Source organism: Crocuta crocuta, unplaced genomic scaffold (genome assembly GCF_008692635.1).
Source record: "Crocuta crocuta isolate KB4526 unplaced genomic scaffold, BGI_CrCroc_1.0 scaffold429, whole genome shotgun sequence".
NCBI lineage: Eukaryota > Metazoa > Chordata > Mammalia > Carnivora > Hyaenidae > Crocuta > Crocuta crocuta.
Window position 1 is genome coordinate 2,084,274 of NW_027527381.1, and position 21,771 is coordinate 2,106,044.

The following is a 21,771-nucleotide window of genomic DNA, read 5'->3' on the forward strand; positions in this document are numbered from 1 at the left end:
TGTAATTTTCAGTAAGAGAGAGTACCAAGTAAGAAGGAAGGGGCAAGGGTACAAAAAATATATTTGTTCTTTTTTAAATTTTTAAAAAAATATTTATTATTTATTTTTGAGAGAGAGAGACAGACAGAGCAGGAGAAGGGAAGGGGCAGAGAGGGAGACACAGAATCCAAAGTAGGCTCCACGCTCTGAGCTGTCAGCACAGAAGCCCTATGTGGGGCTTGAACCCATGAACTGTGAGATCATGACCTGACCTGAAGTTCGACGCTTAACCAACTGAGCCACCTAGGCGCCCCATGTTCTCTTTTTGACTAGAGAAGATAATTTTTCTATAACTCTATCAGTAGACTTCTTATATCACTCACTGGCTACAGTTGGGTCATATGCCCATACATAGACCAATCACTGATAAAGAGAAACGGGAATACTGACTGGTTTAAACAACCATAATTTGTTCCTTGAAATTAGACACATTGCCAACCAAACTAAAAATTCTGCTAGCAAGGAAGAAATTGGAGTATTATGGGCTAAGAAACCATTGGTGTTTCCTCAAGGTGAGTCTAGTTGAAGGTACAAGATGTGGAACAGCAGTTGACAGTAAGTGTTAAATTGGGTGGTACAGATTTTAGTTAGATGTTACACTTCAAAGACAAAGGATATTATTTTGATACTCCTTTAGAATTGCATAGAGTGTTCTGGAAGGGGAGATAATACATGAAGTCTCAGTAGTAGGAAAAGGTATTATGTTCTGAGATAGTGAATGTCCTTTGGTAAAGTAGTGATATCCTTTCTTTGAGCATAGCTAGTATGATGCTGTTAACAGTGGTTGGAAGGGGAACATCCTATAAGAAATGGGAGCTCTCCTCAGGGGCTAGGGCAGATGTCAAAGAGAAGAGCTTATTTCTGTGTCTGCTCAGTATCTGGGGAGCAGGGAAGTGGACAAGCAGTTGGTTATTAAATATTCTTTCATGACTTCTTAGTATATAAAACTAACTAAATAAATAAATAAAGAGTTAATCACTGGAAAGTACTGATGTTTCAGCATACATGTTGAATAAAAATCTGATATGTTCAGTGGCTTTTAAAGTTGTAGACCTGAATTTACATCCTGGCTCTGCCAGTTACTGTCTCTGCAAGTCACTTAGCCTCTCTATGCCTTTGTTTTTTCCTCTTTAAAGAACAGTAGTACTCACTAAATGATTGTTCTGAGAATTCAGTATGTGTGGAAACCTTAGCACATAAATAATGTATATAGAATCGGTAGCACAGTAAGTAGCTCAAGGTAAGGACTCCGTGTATGGTAGCTGTTTCTGTTTCCTTCTCTGTTCCTTTCCCTTTGGATATATTGTATATTGGACTTAATCTTCTGGCAGATACAAAATATTTTCAGAAAAGATACCCAACGTCCACTTTTCATTGAGGCATTCTAGTGTTTTTTGGGTTTTTTGTTGTTGTTTTGTTTTTTAATTTATTTCTAAGAGAGAGAGAGAGATAGCATGAACAGGGGAGTGTCAGAGAGAGAGAGGGAGATACAGAATCCAAAACAGGCTCCAGGCTCTGAGCTGTCAGCACAGAGCCCACCGTGGGGCTCGAACCCACAAACCGTGAGATCATGACCTGAGCCGAAGTCAGAAGCTTAACCAACTGAGCCACCCAGGCGCTCCAAGGCATTCTAGTGCTTTCTTTTCAGTCTTAGGCTTTGTTTAGGTTCTTTAGTTTCTGAAGGAAAACTAGCTGAATGTAAATAAATCGCTTTATTATAATTCCAAAAGATAATTCTAAAATCACTGTTCTCTAATGTATACCAAACATCAGCAAAAAAATAAAAATAAATAAATAGTAAATGCACACAGACACATTGATGACTTCTGAAACCTTCTATACAATCCATCTATTCAAGATATTCTGAAATGACATAATATCATAAATAACTGTCTATACTAATGGTGCCTCCAGAAGCAACATAGGCCAGCAAACACATTGATTTTAGACTTCTGACTTTCAGACCTATAAGAGAATAAATTTGTATTGTTTTAAGCCACAAAGTTTGTGGTAATTTGTTATATTAGCAGTAGGAAACTGATACAAATAAATCATTTAAATAATAATACATGTGTTATTATGAAAATGTTACAACCTTATAAACCTCTTGTAAAAGATCTTGGGGGGAATCTTCAGGGGTCTATAGAACACACTTGACCACACATTGAGAACTTTAAGGTAAGCCAGCTATAAAATGCACATTGGGTAACTGAATTGCTGTATTATAAGCTATAAGAGTGGAAGGGCTTATGTTAAAAGGGCAGAATCTATGTAATCTGATGTCTTTTTTCTTAAAATATTACATATACATGTACACACAAACTTTGGAGGGAAATAATCAAAATAATGATATTTTTCTTGGTCATGGAATTTGGGTGCTTTTAATTTTTCTTCATGCCTTACAGTGTTTTCCAAATTGTCACTAGTTTGGCTACAGATTTATAAAACTGAGCTGAAGTTTCCAGGTCACTCTAAAGTGTACTTGTCAATGTAGGAGGATAGAACATATTTCTTTAGCAGTTTGTTAGCTTGGTTTATGACTTTTAAATATTTAGTCATACTGCAAATGAGTCTTCCTTTGTACTCTTGCTCTGGGCCTTGTAAACGTTAGGGTTGGTCTTGTGCCTGCCTATCATATCTCTAGGTCTTTGTAGATGTTTCCTTTGCCCATTTACCAGTTATTACGTGTACTTTGCTTCTCACATTAGAACTACTCCCTCTGGAAAGCCTTACCAGACTTCTCAGGTTTGGGCTAGGGGCTCCACCTATGCAGTAAATTGTATCACTTTTACTGTATTTGCTTTCTTGACTTCCCTTACTTGTCTTTTTCTTTACAGTCTGCTTTCCTCCTAGGTTAAGCTGTACTTTTTTTCAGTATAATTGTCCTAGTAAATCTTGTTGGCTTACATGCCATTTAGTTTTCTGTACATGGTTTTGTTTAGAGATGATTCATTATGTATTGGTTACATATTTTAACTTAAGAAAACTTTTATTTTTATTTATTTATTTTTTAAATGTTTTATTTATTTCTAGGAGAGAGAGAGAGAGAGACAGCATGAGCAGGGGAGGGTCAGAGAGAGAGGGAGTCACAGACTGAAACGGGCTCCAGGCTCTGAGCTGGCAGTCAGCACAGAGCCCGACACGGGGCTCGAACCCACGAACCGCGAGATCATGACCTAAGTGAAAGTCGGACCCTTAACCGACTAAGCCACCCAGGCGCCCCAGAAAACTTTTATTTTTAGAGAGGGGCTAAGGGGGAGAAAGAGAGAGTGCAGAGCCTGCCATGGAGCTCTGTCCTGTGGCCCTGGGATCATGACCTGAGCCAAAATCAAGAGTCGGCTGCTCAACCACCTGAGCCACCCAGGTGCCCCTACATATTTTAACTCTTGATGAGCAATCTTATTTTCCTTATTTCTAAATTTTGTGAGAGGGCATATTAGTATATCATGGACAGCCATATATGCTGTTTATTTTATCCTCCCTTTATAAAAAAATTTTTTAATGTGTATTTTTGAGAGAGAGTGAGCATGAAGCAGGGAGGTGCAAAGAGAGAAGGGGCGACAGAGGATCTCAAGTGGGCTCTGCCCTGACAGCAGAGAGCCTGATGCAAGGCTCGAACTCATAAACCATGAGATCATGACCTGATCGGAAGTTGGACACTCAACCAGCTGAGCCTCCAGATGCCCTATTTTATTCTCCCTTCTTGTAACACCTAATATATTGGCATGCACACAGCAGAAGCTCATTAAAAGGTTGCTGTTTTGGTTTTGTTTTTTAATGTTTATTTTTGGGAGAGAGAATGAGTGAGAAAGTGGAGAGAGAGAGAGGGACAGAGGACTGGAGTGGACTCTGCACTGTCAGCGTGGAGCCTGATGTGTGGCTCGAACCCACGAACCGTGAGATAATGACCTCAGACAAAATCAAGAGTCGGATGCTTAACCAACAAAGCCACCCAGGTACTCCTGTCATCACTTCTGTTTCTCAGTTCTCTTATTTGAGAACCGAATGTAAGATATTCTACCCACCTAATTCAGCTCAGTTTTGGGAACAAAAGAATGTATTAAAAGAAATGGCAGGGGCACCTGGGTGGCTCAGTCGTTAAAGCGTCCAACTTTGGCTCAGATCATGATCTTACTGTTTGGGTTTGAGCCCCGTGTTGGGCTCTGTGCTGACAGCTAGCTCAGAGCCTGGAGCCTGTCTTTGGATTCTGTGTCTCCCTCTCTCTCTGACCCTCCTCTGCTCACACTGTCTCTATCTCTCTCTCAGAAATAAAACTTAAAAAAAAAAGAAAAGAAAAGAAACAATAGAAGTGTTGGTATTGGGGCACCTGGGTGGCTCAGTCGGTTAAGCATCCGACTTCTGCTCAGGTCATGATCTCAAGGTTCATGGGTTTGAGCCCTGCATCGGGCTCTGTGCTGACAGCTCAGAGCCTGGAGCCTGCTTCAGATTCTGTGTCTCCCTCTCTCTCTGCTCCTCCCCGACTGATGCTCTGTCTCTCAAAAATAAACATTAAAAATTTTTTTAAAAAAAGAAGTGTTGGTATCATGTATGAGAGTCTTTTGTGGCAATTTTGGCTTGGGTACAAACTTATTTATATTTGTCAGCTATCAGATTGTATCATGACATTTAGATAGATTAGCCTGGGTTCATAAAAATCTTAAATGATTAACTTCAGGACTTAGTCATGGATTACCTTGGAGAGATGCTAATTCTAAAACTGGGCAGGGAATATATAAGATGAACCCAGATCATGTATAGTGCCAGAAGTAAGGAAGTGTTCAAAAAACAAAAGGATGAGGGATTGCCCAGAGAACACAGGAACTAATATGAAAGAACTCTGAAACTGGAGCAATTCAAGCAACAAAATAATGTACAATTGGATTATAACCAAAGTGTAAAATAAATATAAATGAGCACATACATTGACATAAATGATATAAACTGATATAAATGATAAATAAATGGAGGAAAAGAGACAAGTCTCCCTTGTAGAAGAATTCCAAATAGGGGCTCCTGAGTGACTCAGTCGGTTGAGCATTGGACTCTTGGTTTTGGCTCAGGTCATGATCTCACAGTTTTGTGAGTTTAAGCCCTGCATCAGGCTCTGTGCTGACAGTGCAAAGCCTGCTTGGGGTTCTCCATCTCCCTCCCTCTCTCTCTCTGCCCTTTTCCCACTTGCATGGTCTCTGTCTCTCCAAATAAATGAAAATAAACTAAAAAACAAAATCAAATAATTTACACGAATATTCTACCCTCATGGAGTAAGAGTTATTTCCTACATCCTTTTCCCTTAAGGGTGGGCTATAACCACTATTTCTCAGGCTTTCCTCATTTTTCATGACCTTGACTGGTTAAGTATCCTGCAGAATGTCCCCTCAGTCCAGGTTTGTCTGTTGTTTCTGTTGTGGCTAGAGTAGAATTATAGGTCTTTGAAAAGAATTATCACAAAGGTGAAGTGCTCTTCCTATCACATATGAGGGGTATTTAATATCCATATGACATCACTGGTGATACTAACCTTCATCACTTGCTTACAGCAGTGTTTGCTAAGTGTCTCCACTGCGAAGTTACTATTTTTCCCCTCTTTTGCTATTCTGTTCTTCAGAAGTAACTCATTCATAGACCATAGTCATAGTCATAGACCAATTTAGGAAGATATGTTAACTAAGTACATTGCGGTATCCTGGGAAACCTGGAATAAAATAGAAAAGCTGGTAAAATTTAGATAAGGTCTGGAGTTTACTTAATAGTGATGTACCGTTATCAGTTTCTTAGTTTAGACAAGTGTAACATGGAAATAGAAGATGTTAACAGTTGAGGAAACTGAGTGGAAGGTGTTTAGGGCCTCTTTATACTGTCCTGGCAACGTTTTGTAAATCTAAAATTAGTCCGAAATAAGGTTTATTTTAAAAAATGAATTGGGAAGAGTTAGCTTTTAAATAATAAAAGCAAATGTGATTACTATAGGAAATGTGAATGATAAAGATATAAGGTTGTAAATGAAAATCATTCATAATCCTACTACCCATAGATGAATGGTAATATTAGTATTTTTTCTAGGCTCAATTCTATGCATATTCTATTCAACAATAATTATCAGGCTCCTTTTGAGCCAGATATCATTATAGGTGCTTAGGATAGAACAGTGAACAAGAATGATATGAGACTTTCACTTATGGAGTTTGTACTCCAATGAGAGTACCTTTAAAATAATAATTGCACAAGAAACAATTGCAGCTGTGATGTGGTAAGTGCTGTAAAGAGGAGGTGTAGGTGTGAGAACACATAAGTGAGGAAATCTATGATGTGTCACTTAAGGTCAGAGCTGAAAAATGAGAAGTTTGGCAGGTGAAGGAAAAAGGATGGTTTGGGGTGCAGGGAGCCTGGCGACAGGGGGCTGTTACAGGCAGAGGGAACTGCTTGTGAGAAAACCTTCAGGGAAGAAGGAGCTTGAAGCTTCAGAATGAATGGTGGTTGGAGTATGGAGATTAAGAGCTAGAAAATAGAGGGATGGGCCTGAAGAGGCAATTAAGCAAGGCTGAAATCATGCATTTAAAGTTTTGGAACTTTTTCCTGAGAGTGATGTGAAACCATTGAAGGGTTTTGAACCAGAGGCGTAATATGATCTTTGTAATTTTAATTAATTAATTAATTTCAATTTTGTTTTTTATTTAAAAAAATTTTTTTAAGTATATCTTATTTTGAGAGACAGAGACAGCGAGTGGGAAAGGGGCAGAAAGAGAGGGAGACACAGAATCTGAAGCAGGCTCCAGGCTCTCAGCTGTCAGCACAGAGCCCGACGCGCGGCTCAAACCCACGGACTGTGAGATCATGACCTGAGCCGAGTCAGATGCTTAACCAACTGAGCCACGCAGGCGCCCCAATTTTATTTTATTTTTAAATATTTATTTTGAGAGAGAGAGAGCGAGAGCATGAGTGGGGGAGGGGCTGAGAGATAAGGGAGACACAGAATCTGAAGCAGGCTGCAGGCTCTGAGCTGTCAGCACAAAGCCCAATGCGGGGCTCGAACTCATAAACCATGAGATCATTACCTGAGCTGAAGTCGGAAGTTTAATCGACTGAGTCACCCAGGTGCACCCCCCTTTTTTTAAGTTTATTTGTTTATTAGGTCCATATTTCTTTTTTTTTCTTTCATAGTTTATTGTCAAGTTGGTATCCATATAACACCCAGTGCTCATCCCAAGTGCCCTCCTCCATGCCCATCAGCCCCCTACCCTCCCCCCCACCCTCATCAGCCCTCAGTTCTCAGTATTCAAGAGTTTCTCATGGTTTGCCCCCCCCAACTATTTTTCCCCCTTTTCCTCCCCTGTGGTCCTCTGTTAAGTTTCTGCTGATCCACTTATAAGTGAAAACATATGATATNAAGACAGCTTCTTTCAACAGAAAGAGAAATCAAGAAACTGATCCCATTCACAATTGCACAAAAAACCATAAAATACCTTGGAATAAACCTAACCAAGGATACAAGGATATAGTATCCTTATATGTGGATTTATAGGCAAAAAGAAATTACTGAGTGTAAAGTGAAATCCAAGAAATGTATGCTGAGGTAGGATGATGACTTTGCTGTGGCATTTCAAATGCCACATTGTTTTTGCACATTGTCTGTAGATGAAAAGTTGATTTTAGTCTTACCGTTTTCTCTGGCATATAAGGGTAACATGAATGGCATTGTTTTACTAGTGAGGCACTTGGCTCTGAATTTGAATTTGGCAACATTTTAACTATTAAGCCTTTAAAAAGGATGAAATGGTTACATGTGAATCTCAGTAAAGAGTTTTTTTAGAAATTCTTAAAATTAAGTTAATAAAATACACCACTGTCTATTGGAAAAAAGTCAAAAACTCTTTCAAATGGTCTACTCAGAATTAGTTTTAGAAATAAGTAATTCTGAGATTCATGTGATGCTTATTCTAAGCAGTGGCATATTCTTGATGAATTTGATACTCTTTACATTCTGTTGCCAACTACCTTGTAAACATTTTCTGCACCTCTGTCTCCAGGTCACTTCAGTTAGAGCAGCCTGGTTCACCTAATGTGTGTGGAGTAAGGGACTTCCCTAGTTTGTGGATTTGTGTAAGAGCAAGATAGTGCATTGAGGGAAAACTAACCCATACTAAGTTTATGAAGTGCTATAATTCAAGATGTTACTAATGAACAAAGAAAAATAACTTGGTATTATAAAGTGATATTTTGATAAAAATAGCCTAAATTGCCAGTGGAAAGCCAGTCAAACACTGACTTGACAGAGGATCATTGGAAAGAAGTGAGCTTAGGGGTGTCTGGGTGGCTCAGTTGGTTAAGCGTCTGACTTCGGCTCAGGTCATGAACTCATGGTTCGTGGGTTCGAGCCCCACATCAGGCTCTGTGCTGACAGCCACCTCAGAGCCTGGAGCCTGTTTTGGATTTTGTATCTCCCTCTCTCTCTGATCCTCCCCTGCTCACGCTCACTTGCTCTCGCTCTCTCTCTCTCTTTCTCTCTCTCTCTCAGAAATAAGTAAAACATTAAAAATTTTAAAAAAAGAAGTGAGCTTAGTTTTTATTATAATAACATATAGAATCTGATGATTTATATCCCCAGTATCCCTTACAATCAGCATCATTGCTCTACTATATATGTATATTTAAAGTTCACAGAAAGTTAGCCAAAATTAAGTCAGTGAATAATTTTTTTAAATGTTCATTTATTTTCAAAGAGAGAACATGCACACGCACGGGGGAGGAGCAGAGAGATAGGATCCCAAGCAGGCTCTGTGCTGTCAGTGGAGAGCTGGACCTGGGTCTCTGCTCATGATCTCTCAAATGGAGAGATCATGGCCTGAGTCAAAATTAAGAGTCAGACACTTTCAGCCACCCAGGCTCCCCAAACCAGTGCATAGTTTTTGTGCGTGTATTCTACCTCTCTCACAATGTCATGAGGTAATAAATTAACATTTCCCCTGTGCAGTTAGAACATTACCTATTAGGTGTTCTTGGGAGAATTGAGAAAATAGTTGGTTAAATCATGTTTTGTGTTGTGGTTCCAATTAAGAATTCTATATAAAAAAGCTTTCAGAAGTTACGAGCTAAGCCTGTGAAATCATACATGGAAGTAAATACATAAAATCATGGGGAGTCTATGGATCTGTTTAAACAGTTGCAAAATACTGTCATTTAGAGGAAATTCCTTGGAAGAAGCTGTGATTAGAACAAATAAAAGTCAGTGTAGACACTTACAAACTTGTTTTCTGTAACTAATTGAGACTAAAATAAGATCAGACTGGAGTGGCTTAGGGTAGGGAAGGAAAAAACAAAAATAAATCCACATTAGATCATAATAGAATTAAAGGTAGGGTAAATTTCTAACTCAAATATATTTGAATTGTGAAATGTAACACATATCAGAACAATGCATAAAGCATAATTACACAGCTTAATAGTAATCACAAAGAAGGCACTTTTGCGGCACAACCAGGTTAAGAAAATAAAGCATTACGATGCTTCAGAAGCTTCCTGTGAGTACCTTCCCAATCACAACCCTTTTCTTTTCCCTAGAGATAAATACCATTTTTTTCTCTTTGCCTAGTCACTTTTTAATTGTTTTGCTTTACTTTATGGCTTGATAATTTAAGTATTCATCCTTAAAATGATAATTTAGCATGGCCTATTTTAGAAAATGACATTATTAAATAAATGGATTCATACAGTACATATTTCTTGCTTGTGCTTCTGCAACATGGTTTTCAAGATTCTTTCATATTAAAAAATTTTTTAACATTTATTCATTTTTGAGATAGAGACAGAGCATGAGGGGGAGGGCCAGAGAGCAAGGGAGACACAGACTCAGAAGCAGGCCCCAGGCTACGAGCTCTCAGCACAGAGCCTAAGCAGGGCTCAAACTCACTGACTGTGAGATCATGACCTGAGCCGAAGTTGGACACTTAACCAACTGAGCCACTCAGACGCCCCAAGATTCTTTTATATTATAGGCAGCACGTGTATGTTGCAGTGTTGCTCTAGACTATCTTATTCTTTTTTATAGATATACTAGTTTACCTGTTTATTTTAATATTGATGGGTCTTTGAATTATCAGCAGTTTTTGGTGGGCATAAGCAGTGCTACATTGAATATTTTGCATTCATCCTGGTGTCTATGTGCATAAATTTCATTTGGATTGAACCATTTCGTTGGTTATGCTCTTCATAGTGGTGTTTCAATTTACACTAGAGTTAACTATGAATGAAGTTTCCTTTGCTCCACATTCCTCAGCCTCTATATTGGTCACACTTTTAACTTTGTTCATCTGTTGGCTATGTAATGGATTTTGATTGTGGTTTTTAAAAGTTTCATAGTTTATTTTGAGAGACAGAGCATATGAGCGGGGGGTGGGGGGGGACAGTGAGGGGGAGGGAGAGAGAGAGAATGAGAGAATGAGAATCCCAGGCAGGCTCCATGCCATCAGCACAGAGCCCAATACAGGTCTCAAACCCACAGACTGTGAGATCATGACCGGAGCTGAAATCAAGTTGGATGCTTAACCAACTGAGCCACCCAAGTGCCCCTTGGATTGTGGTTTTAACTTGCACTTCCATGATTGCCAAGGAGGTTGAGCAAATTTTCATGCTAATTGGCTATTAAGACGTTTTTTGAAGACCTGTTTAAGTCATTTGCCTGTTGATGTGCCTGAGAGATTTGTAAAAGTTCTTTATTTTCTTTATACAAGCTTTTTGTTGGTCATATTGTTATAAATATCTTCTGTGGGTCCTGTTTCATTTTTCTGTTATAGTCTATTCGGACTGCTATAACAAAAATTCTATAGACTGGGGTGGTTTAACAACAAATGTGGTTTTCAGTTCTATGTATTGCTCACAGTTTTAGAGGCTGGGAAGTCCAAGAGCAAGGACAGACAAACTCAGTGTCTAGTGAGAAGGGGCTGCTTCTGGTTCACAATCTGCCATCTTTTTTTTGTGTCCTTGAGGGAACTCTCTGGAGTCTCTTTGTGTGGGCACAAATTCTATTCCTGAATACCCTTATGACCTAATTACCTCCCAAAGGTCTTACCTCCAAATAATGTCACACTGTTGGTGGATTACATTTAGTCTGTAGCATTTTGATGGGCAAATTAAGAGCAGATGTCCTTGGAATGTCTTTTGTGTTAATGTTTTGCTTTACAGCTAGTGCTAGCTAATGCTTTTTATATCTTAAGAAAGATTTCCCTCCCCAGAGGTCATGAATGTATTTTCTTATATCGTTTTGTAAGAGCTTTATAATCACCTGCGTGGTGGTGGTGGTGGTGTGTGTGAGAAATGGATTAGGGTGTATTTAATTTTTTTTCTGTATACACAACCAGTTGCCCTAACGCCAATTACTAAGAAAATCATTTTTTATCCATTCTTCTGTATGGCCACCCAGGGGCCAGAATATATCAAGACTCATATATATTTTCTCTCACTTTATTCTATGTGATTGGGGGTTTTTTTGTTGTTTTTGTTTGTTTGTTTTGTTTTAGCTTTATGCCAAAAGCATTCTGTTTATAATGTTACTGTGATTAAAATGGTCTCAATATCTGGTAGAGCATGTCCTCTCACTTTATCTTTAAGATTGTCTTGATTATTCTTGGGCCTTTTTATTTCCATGTAAATTTTAGCATAATTTGTCATAAAAAGCCTGTTGGGTTTGTAACAGGGTGCAAGAGCACCTGGCTCCAGAGTTTCCAAACAGACCAGGTTCAGCCACTCACTGCTAACATAATTCAAAGACAAAGAGACCAATGATGGTGAAACAAGAAAGGAGTTTATTTCAGTGAGGAAACAGTAGGAAGACAACGACTATCGTTTCAAAGACTGTCTCCAAAGTGCTGAACATACTTTAGGTTTATATAAGGAAAATGTGGGGACAAAGGTCGGTGGGTACAAGCAGGTGGGCAGTAAGGGTCAGATCAGTCATTGCCTTCATCAATTATGAGTTGTCTGGCTTGTGTCAGGGCAGTTGTTATTGCTTAAGGGGTAGTTTCAGTTCCCATCACAGGATGGTTTGCCATTTGGGTCTTTTGTCTGACTTGAAAGGTAAGCTGGAAAGAAGAACTTGCTAGAAAGTATGGACTAAGGTAAAAATGGAGGTAAATCCTCTTTTACGCTTTTGATTGGCATTTAATTGAGTCTGTAGATCAGTTTGAACCTAATTCATGAACATGGTATACTTCTCCCTATACTTGAGTCTTTTTAAATGATTTCCAATAAAGTTTTAGTCATTTCTAATGACTTTTGTCCTCTTTATTTGTTACACTCATTCTTGGATTTTCTTTTTTAATGTTACTGCTACTTAATGCTGTTTTTATTTTAATATTCTGTTTGCTGGGGGTGCCTGAGTGGCTCAGTTGGTTGAGTGTCCAACTTCAGCTTAAGTCATGATCTCACATTTGAGTTTGAAACCCTGTCCCCTTCCCACACACACACAAATTGGATTCACTGCTGTCAACACAGAGTCTGCTTTGGATCTTCTCCCTTTCTCTCTGTCCCTCCCCTGCTCGTGTTCTCTCAAAAATAAACATTTAAAAAATATATTCTGTCTGCTGTTGTATTTTGAAATTTAGTTTTTTAAAAATTTTTATCAATCTTGCTTAACTCTAATTATAATGATTTACTTGTCATGCCTCTTTTTTTTTTTTTTTTTTTTTTTTTTTTTTTTTTTTTTTTNNNNTTTTTTGAGACAGAGAATGAGTCAGGGAGATGCAGAAAGAAGGAGAGAGAGAATCCCAGGCAGGCTCCTTGCTGTCAGTGCAGAACCTGACATGCGGCCTGATCTCACAAACTATGTGATCATGACATGAGCCAAAATCAAGAGTCCGATGCTTAACTGGCCAAACCATCCAGGCGCCCTTGTGATGTCTTTTAAGATTACAGTCATATCATTGGCATATAATGCCCATTTTGTTTCTTGCTTACCTTTAGAGTGTTCCTCTTTCCTTTCCCCTTGCTCAACTGCACTGGCTAGGAGCTCTTGTCTCTAGTAAACTGTTGTATGGAAATGGTGATTGCCAGTGTCTTTTGTTTGATCCTGAAGTTTCACCATTAAGTGTTCACCTCCAAATTTAAGTATGACACTAATCTGGATTTTTGTGTTACCGTTCATCAGATTAAACAGGTTAACATCTATTCATAGTTGACTTAAGAGTATACACTTTAAAATCATGGATCGTTGTTGAATTTGTCATTTTCCTTCCATTTTTTGAGATCATTTGATTTTTATCTTTTTTTCTGTTAATAAACAGTTGCTTTTCAGATGCTTAAACCAACCTGCATTTCCTGAATGAACTCAATTTGATCATTGATATATTAGTGTATTGTTTTGGGTTTTTCTCTTATGGATAAATTGCTGGATTTGGTTTGCTTTTGTTTAGGATTTTTGCATCTGTTCTTAACAGATTGCTGGTAGCTTTCTTTTGTCATACTGTTCTCACTTTGGTATTAATATTCTATTTCTCTTATAAAGTGATTTGTAGATGATGCCCCCTTCTTCCAGGCTCTTTCGAGTGGTTTATGAAGGGCTGGCATTATTATTTCTTCCTAAATTTTGGTAGAATTTGCCAAAGAAACTCTAGGCTTAGAATTTTCTTTATAGAAAGGTTTTAAATTATGTTACAAATTCTTTAATAGTTACAGCAGTATTCTGATTTTCTGTCTTTATAGATTAGTTTGATAAATTGTATTTTTTTCATAATTTACCTTCTTTTTAAAAAATATGTATTCGGGGCGCCTGGGTGGCTTAGTCGGTTAAGCGTCCGACTTTCGCTTAGGTCATGATCTCGCGGTTCGTGGGTTCAAGCCCCGCGTCGGGCTCTGTGCTGACTGCCAGCTCAGAGCCTGGAGCCTGTTTCAGAGTCTGTGACTCCCTCTCTCTCTGACCCTCCCCTGCTCACACTGTCTCTCTCTCTCTCTCCTAGAAATAAATAAAACATTAACAAAAATTTTTTTAAAAAGAAATAAATTTTAAAAAAACATTTAAAAAAAAAAATGTATTGGCATAAAGTCATTGGATTGCCTGTGGCTTCCATAGTCTCCTTCCCTTCCTTTCCCCTTCCTTATCCTCTTTCCTGTTTCACCTTATTAATCATTGTCACTACAGATTCATCAATCATTAGTCTTTCCAATGAACTAGCTTTGCCTTTGTTGTTTTTTTCTGTTTGTATTTGTTTTCTGTTTCATTAATTTCTGATCGTATTTTGTTCTACTTTCTTTGGGTTTATTTGCTATAGTTTTTTCCTAGCCTCTTGAAGTAAGGTTAGCTTCTTAATTTTAAGCTTCAGTTCAGGTGGATACACTTAAAGCTGATGTCTCTCCCAATACAGTTTTTATCTCCATGTTATATGTCTTTATTAGCATTATCACAAATTAAAAATCATTTCGAACTTCCATAATGACTTACAGGTTATTTAGAAATATAGTTCATGATTTCCAAACGTATGAGGAATTTCTGGTTGTTTTAAATTGACATAGAACACTATTGTCAAAAAATATACATCATATCCTATCAGTGTATTGAAGTTTTTTGAGACTTTCCTTGTGGCCTAGGAAAAAGTCTGTTTTTATCAGTGTTTCACCTATGCTGAAAGCTTTTGGTTAATGTTTTTCTCTATGCGTTCATCAGGCAAAGGTTGACTCTCTACTTTTGAAATCTCTAGTTTCCCTACTGATTTTTCTCGTGTTTATTTCTATCAGGTGTTTGATAGTGATACATTAAAAAATTTCACTGAATTTGTAGACTAATCTACTACCACTTGTCATTCTGTAAATTTTTGCTTTATATACTTTGATTTCATGTTATTAAGTTACATTTTCTTGGTGCACTGAACCACCTTACTTTGAAGTGACTCTTTTTATTTCCAGTTATATTATTTTCTTTAAAATGTCCTTTGATATCAGTATAGCTGCCCGGATTTCTTTGGATTAGGGATCACATGCTCTATTTTTTTTAATCCTTTTACTTTCAGCCTTTCTGCATTGGTATGTTTTAGCTGATACTCTCATAATTACATACTTGGCTTTTAAAAGTCCAATTAGGTAGTGTTTATCTTTTTTTTTTTAATGTTTATTTTAAGAGAGAGCATGCATGAGTTGGGGAGGAGCAGGGAGAGAGGATCCCAAGCGAGGATCCCAAGCGAGACCTCCAGTGTAAAGTGCAGAGCCCAACTAGGGACGGGTCTTGAACCAGGAACTGTGGTATCTTGACCTGGTTTGAAATCGAGTCAGATGCTCAACTCACTGAGCCACCTAGGTGCCTCAGATAGTGCTTCTGTTTTAATTGGAGCATTTTAGCATATTTACACTTAGTGTAATATTGTTATAGTTGCATTTCAGTATTTCTAAAACTTAGAACCTTAAAATAGTCTTTTACTCAGTCTTTGTACCAGTTTGTGTACATGCATGAAGATATTTGGCACATTTCTTGAAAAAGAATTGCTTAGGCATTAAAAGTATTAGCTATTTTTGGTTGTGAATTTGAAAAAGTGATCATTGTATGATGTTTTCGTATTTTTAACCTTATGATATATTATTTGAGTAATCAGACAGCTGTGTTGAGAACTGAAACATTTTATGTTTGTGAGATTGAATGCTGCAAAACCATTCTGTGTTTTTTTTCCATTTATTTTCTGGCTTGTAATTTCTGAAGAATTTCCAGGTCCTTTTTCTTTTGTGCTGCAGTAACTACAGCTGTCTGTATAGCTTGAATTGATTTCTTCCTTCTTTCTTGAAAGCTTTTGCTCCTTTTTTTTTTCCTCTGACATTTTTGCTCAGGGAGAAGAATTGACAGTACAAGTTAAAGTTTAATGCCATATAGTGTTTTGTATGTAAATGTAAAGCAGCTATACTTAATGGAATGTAAACTAAAGTTAATCTGACACTTTTTTTAAATGTTTTATTTATTTCTGAGAGAGACAGACAACGTGAGCAGGGGAGGGTCAGAGATAGGGAGACACAGAATCTGAAACAGGCTCCAGGCTCTGAGCTAGCTGTCAGCACAGAGCCCGATGTGGGGCTTGAACCCATGAACCATGAGATCATGACCTGAGCCGAAGTTGGATGCTTAACTGACTGATGCCACCCACGCACCCCGGTCTGACACTTCTGATAGTAATAATTTTGAATCGAGGATGTAATTTTTTGTTAACTTTTATCTCATGTAAGTCATTTATAAGCATTTCATTAAATATGGTATCTTTTAGAAAATTTAGAACATATGCAAAAGGTACAGGGAAGAGATTATATACTTTTTGTTCTCAAGACTTAAATAATTATCAATTCAAGGCTAATTTTGTTTTATCTTTACTACTTTCTGTAATTTTGAAATAAATTGGAAACCTTACATTATTTTAGATAGATATACTGATAGAGTCTCACCCAGTCAGGCTCATTTGAATTCTCTTCCCAACCAGGTCCCAGCGTTTGTCTTATGTGTCTGTTTTTGTATTGCTCATTTTGGGCAATAATCCAGTCAAGTTGGCTGAGCCAGAATCCTGTACGTCAACACCCTGTCCTGCCTCACTATCCTCCAGGTGATATCCTGTCACCCAGTGCTACCTTCAGTCCTGTTAGGCCTGCTTAGTCAGAATCCCTCTTACCCTGTCCACTGAAAACCCCCACCCCTTCTCCTCGGTTATGAATTCTCGCCTTTTCTTGTCGTATTGAGAATTGAGCCAGATTCTGTATTGAGATCTCTTTTCCCCTTTTGCAGTAGTCTTGAATAAAATCTGTTTCTATGTGTTGTAACTATTACACAGTTGTGTATTTCATTATGTATCTCTAAAAGATAAGAATTCTTTTATAGGCTGTTATTGAGGAGGTTTTGAGGGGTCCAGAGCTGATGGCCAAGAAAGAATTCTTGAGATGTATTAGGTGCAAGAAGGTTATTAAAGCATGAGGACAGGACCCTTGGGCAGGAAGAGCTGCACTGGGGTTGTGAGGAATGACTGATCATATATCTGGGAGTTGGGGCTTTAGTAAAAGCCCAAAGTCCCCAAAGGACTTTCATATGCTAAAGAAGACTCACAAGATATTGGAGCCTTTGCTATTGTAGAGCTCAATATTTTTCCTTCTAGCAAAGCATTAACATAAGGACCATAGGGAGTTCCTGGTGGAATGTTTTACTCTCCCTATCTCAAGTATTTGTCAGTGGACTACAAGTTCTAAAGAATTTATTTTATCTACGTTTTCTTCTTTCCTTTGTTCCCCACATCACTGTGCAGGGGAGAGTGAAGTTAGGGCTCTGAGAAACTGAATCTATAGGTTTCTGGAGATTGCCTTTTTTCCTTGTAAATCATTAAAACCATTGCAAACTAATGGAGACTTCTGTCCTGCTTGACTGTGATCTCTATCAGTTAACCATTTGTTTTTCCTTTTCCTTTGTTCTTGGGCAGCCAGGAGCAGCTGAGGAGTATCACACATATCCTACAGAGGTGGGAGGGTTGGGGGAAGGTGGTTAGCTCGAGCTTTGCCCTCAGCTTGTCTTTGGCTCCCTAAACATTATCACATCTAAAATAGAATTGCTTCAAATCACATATCTTTCTTATTTCTCATTTCTTCAATTGTTCCATTAAAAAATTGTATTTTGAAATTGATGTATATTTTAATGCTTGTTTTATTTTTTAATTTATTTACTTTTTAAAAAATTTATTTATTTTGAGGGGGGTGCAAGCAGGGGAGGGCCACAGAGGTGGAGAGAGTCTGAAGCAGACTCCGTGTCATCAGTGCAGAGGCCTACACGGGGCTTAATCTCAGGAGTCGTAGACCATGACTTGAGCCAAAATCAAGAGTCAGATGCTCAAGTGACTGATGAGCTGTAATATATATTAGAGAGAGAGAGAGAAGTGTGCAAGCAGGAAGAGGAGCAGAGGGAGAGAGAGGAAGAGAATCTTAGGCAGGTTCCACACTCAGCATGGAGCCAGCTGCAAGGCTGGATATCAGAACCCTGGGGTCATGACCTGAGCCAAAATCAAGAGTTGTCTGTTCAACCAACTGAGCCACCAGGCACCCCTTGTTTAAATTCTGTAGGTCTCTCCACTTCTCTCTCTCTTTTTTTTTTTGTCTTATTATATATTTGTTGAAGGAATAATGTCAGTTTTCATTTTTTTTGTAAGTGCTTGTAATGTAGATTTCTTAGATCATGTATGTTAGAAGAGACTTAAAGATTGAACATCGTAGTACTGTAGTCAAATATATGTAGTTATATATGTATAGTTAGAATACCATAGTCATCTTCTCTGCCTCCCTGATTTATATGTGTCAGAGAAGTTGTAGTTTATCTAGAATCCCACATTAAGGTTGAGGTTAGAATTGAGTGGGGTTAGAAATATCTTCCCTTTCTGAATTTTCAAATTCTTTCTTGTGCTACCATTTTAGTGTGTTTATTCTTCAGAGGTTCTATCTGGCACATCATCTGCCTCTGGAACTTCACCCATTTGTGCCTGTGAATTCTTACATTTGTCTTTTCTTCTCTTTCCATTTGAGCTCCATGCTGACTGTAATTCAGTTAATTAATCTGACAATAACCTAACTGTGTCAAAGTCCTCTTCTGCCACACCTTCCCATCTACTTTGTCCTTTCTAAAGTACAGTTGAAAAGCACTTTAGCCTGAGTAGTAATTCTTTTAAGCAAAAGTGGCAGCCATGGATCTCTTAAGTATGAAATTTTATTACTTTGGAAAAATTTTTCAGCTTTCAGATTTATTGTTACAAAAGTAGAATAATTATTAAAAATTTCAGTAATAAGTAATGTATTTGTCTAAAAAGTAGAACCGTGTGGAACTATGTATAGCGAAAACCAAATGTACCATTATCCTCCCTAATTCTAGCTCTTTCCTTCCTGAGTGATAACAATTACTAAGAGTTTGCTGTGTCCCATTCCAGACTTAATTCTGTACAAATACAATTTCTCATTCTAGACTTCACTCTATACAAATAAAATTATATATACTCATATACAAAAGTTCTTTGAAAACAGTTCAGATTGTATTTATGCTATAAAACTTTTATTTAGGCAACATGGTCAATATATTTTATAGGGAAGGTATTCTTCCTCTAGATATTGCTAGCTAGTTATAATTTTAATTTTTCCTTTAAGACCAAGTTGTAAATCAGGAAAAACAAGAGTTTCCTACAAATACCAGGAACACTTACTGGTAAATTTTCATTTTATCTGAAAGGTGTAGAAGAAATACTATCATAAAAACTAAGTTATTAAGAAATGCTATATAGCAAATATATAGCAATTATATATGTACATATATATATAAGTATATATATAAAGTCTTATAATAGTAGAATATACATACCAAAGGTCCACAGAAGAACAAATTTACATTTGGTTAATTTAGTAAAGTTAGCTCTTTGTCAAAGCTTTCCTTGTTTAAAAAAAATCTAAGAAAAAAAATTTTTAGAAAATTTGAAAAATACAGAAAACAAAAAAACACCCACCCTCTTATCATAAATAAATGTTAATAGCCAAAATCAGAATTAGATACATATTCCTTTCATAGAATCCTTTTTCTTGAATCTCAGGTGAGCTTTTATAAGAAGGGCTAGGCTTTCTGAGGTTCAGACTTTTTAAAATATAAAACTTCATTTAACCTAATTTTTAAAAAGATCCTGAGTAATTTAATATACTAGACAAATAAAATTAGTCCCTTCTCTGAGTCGTTTCTTTCCTTCTCTTAGCCCATTTCTCATATAAATGTCTTGACTTGGAGCGGACCTTAAAGGTTGGCTCAGTCAATACTTAGGAAAACAAATTTTACAGAGTCTCTTAGTCCTGTGGAATTGCTTCTAATTGATAGCAGGTGTTTCTTTAGTGGCACTGCAGCAACATAGCTACTTCAGGAGAATCTCTTAGTCTAGAGTAATCACCTCAGAGATAGCTATAAAAATGTGAACTCATATTAAATAAGCATCAGTTGTTTTATTTTGGAATGACAGTTTGAAACAAAGAGTTATTTTATTTCTGAATACCATAAAAATTTTTAGCAAAGAAACAGTTGGAATACACTTTGGAGACACATTTTACTAAAAGCCTTTGTTTTTTTTGAAGCACAAATTTTTGTGAGGTAGGAAAAGTAGGAAAAAAGAAAGATCTCCTACCTAGTATTTTTTTTGCATAGTTTCTACAAATAATAGCTAAATTATTTAGTATGTTTTCTTCTCAAAAGCTAGAACATGTTATTAGCTAGTTCCTTGAAGGAAGGAAACAAGAGGCTGCTAGAGGGGATTAGTGAGATAAAACACTCTTCTGTTGTTCGGTTACTAAATTTTTTAATCCACAGTAGACGTCTGTAGTACAGTTTAGATAATTAAAAATAGACTTTTAAAACCAAGTTTCTTTAAGTCTTTGGATAAAAATATATAAAAGTTAGTACATTTATTTATATTATAAAGTCATACAATCTTCCTAGTATGTTTCTCCCATTTTTCTACATTAGAATTGAAAAGAGGCATTGTCTACATCCAGTATTTCCCTTTCACATCTCTATGTTAAATACTTGGTTTCCTTTATATTTATTTTAAAATGAAAACGAAATAATGTTTCTATTGTTTTGCTATAGTTGCCACTGATGTTCTAGAAGCTGCACGGTGAGAGCTTTAAAATTCTCAAACCAGTTTTGTCTGTTACACTTGCAGCTTAGTCATCATCATACGTAGCAGGACCTGATTAAGAAGGCTGTTCCGCCTCTAAGCCTTGCTAGATTGTAGCCACTAGCAACCAGGCTGCAATAATTTCCCTTTGATGACATCATCCACTGTGGAAGAACCCAGTTGCTTCAGCGAGTCGAACTACATACAGTTCTAACCCTCATCAAATATGGCATCTCCCTCGCCTAATGGTGCAGGGGTGGAAAAAATGCCAGTGTTTTCTTAAGCTAGCGAGCTTTTCTTTTTCTTTTTCTTCTTCTTTATAAAAATTCTAATCATGGATGCTTCTTCCGATCCCTATTTGCCTTATGACGGGGGAGGAGACTGTATTCCCTTGAGGGAATTACATAAAAGAGGTAATACCATCCCCTTGCTGTGAATCCTCTGGTGGTATGTTTTGCATGTGGCTGGGCGGTTCTGTAGTTTAAACAGGTTTTGGATTGTCCTTTATATATTGTAGTATGTTGTTTAGTTGCCCTGGAATGTTAGTAAGGAGCAAATGCAGCCTTCTGAATGGCTCTGTAGTCGTCCCTGATTGTTTTCTCTGTGCAGATTAGTACTGCTTCAGATCCCATCGGACTCCGACTCCGACTCCATCTTCTGTGTGAAAATCCTCTTTCTATTTAACTGTGAAAATGAATTAATCCGCTTTTACAGCTAACTGGGGTCATGTTAGCATCTAAAAAGTAATGTTTTTCTTCTTTTGGAAAACTTATGTGTTTCCTTTAATTTACACAGAGAAATCAAGTGTGTGTCTGTGCACCTGTATGTTTCAGCTGCTGCCAGTTACCACGTAGATTTGCCACCACAAAGTAAATTTATAGTAAAATCTCTACCTTTATTTTAGAACACCTTAAGATGGCAATAAAGATGAACAGATTTTTATATTAATATTTTCATTTAATATGTATTTCAGCTGATTAACATTAACTGCATTGTCTCCTGTGGGTCTTTCATAAAAATTAATATGATAAAAACATTTAGGGTATTGTTATACGTCAGAAAAAATAATAGTCACTAGTTTATAAAAACCGGAAAAGCACCCAGCATTCAT

At 37.3% G+C, this 21,771-nt stretch overlaps 1 protein-coding gene across 4 annotated transcripts in view; it reads left to right on the forward strand.

Moving 5' to 3' along the window:
• Positions 1–21,771, forward strand: part of CLCN3 (chloride voltage-gated channel 3) — a 90,017-nt gene that overhangs the window by 17,743 nt on the left and 50,503 nt on the right. Inside the window, exon 1 of one of the 4 annotated variants that reach the window (XM_077773397.1) lies at positions 20,885–21,073. The exons of 2 other annotated variants lie outside the window; for them this stretch is intronic. In XM_077773397.1, coding sequence (XP_077629523.1) covers positions 20,995–21,073 — 79 coding nt within the window. In that variant the 5' untranslated portion in view covers positions 20,885–20,994. Of the gene's footprint in view, positions 1–20,884; positions 21,074–21,771 lie in introns of those variants that run through there. One more of the 4 variants, XM_077773530.1, reaches the window with a different exon arrangement.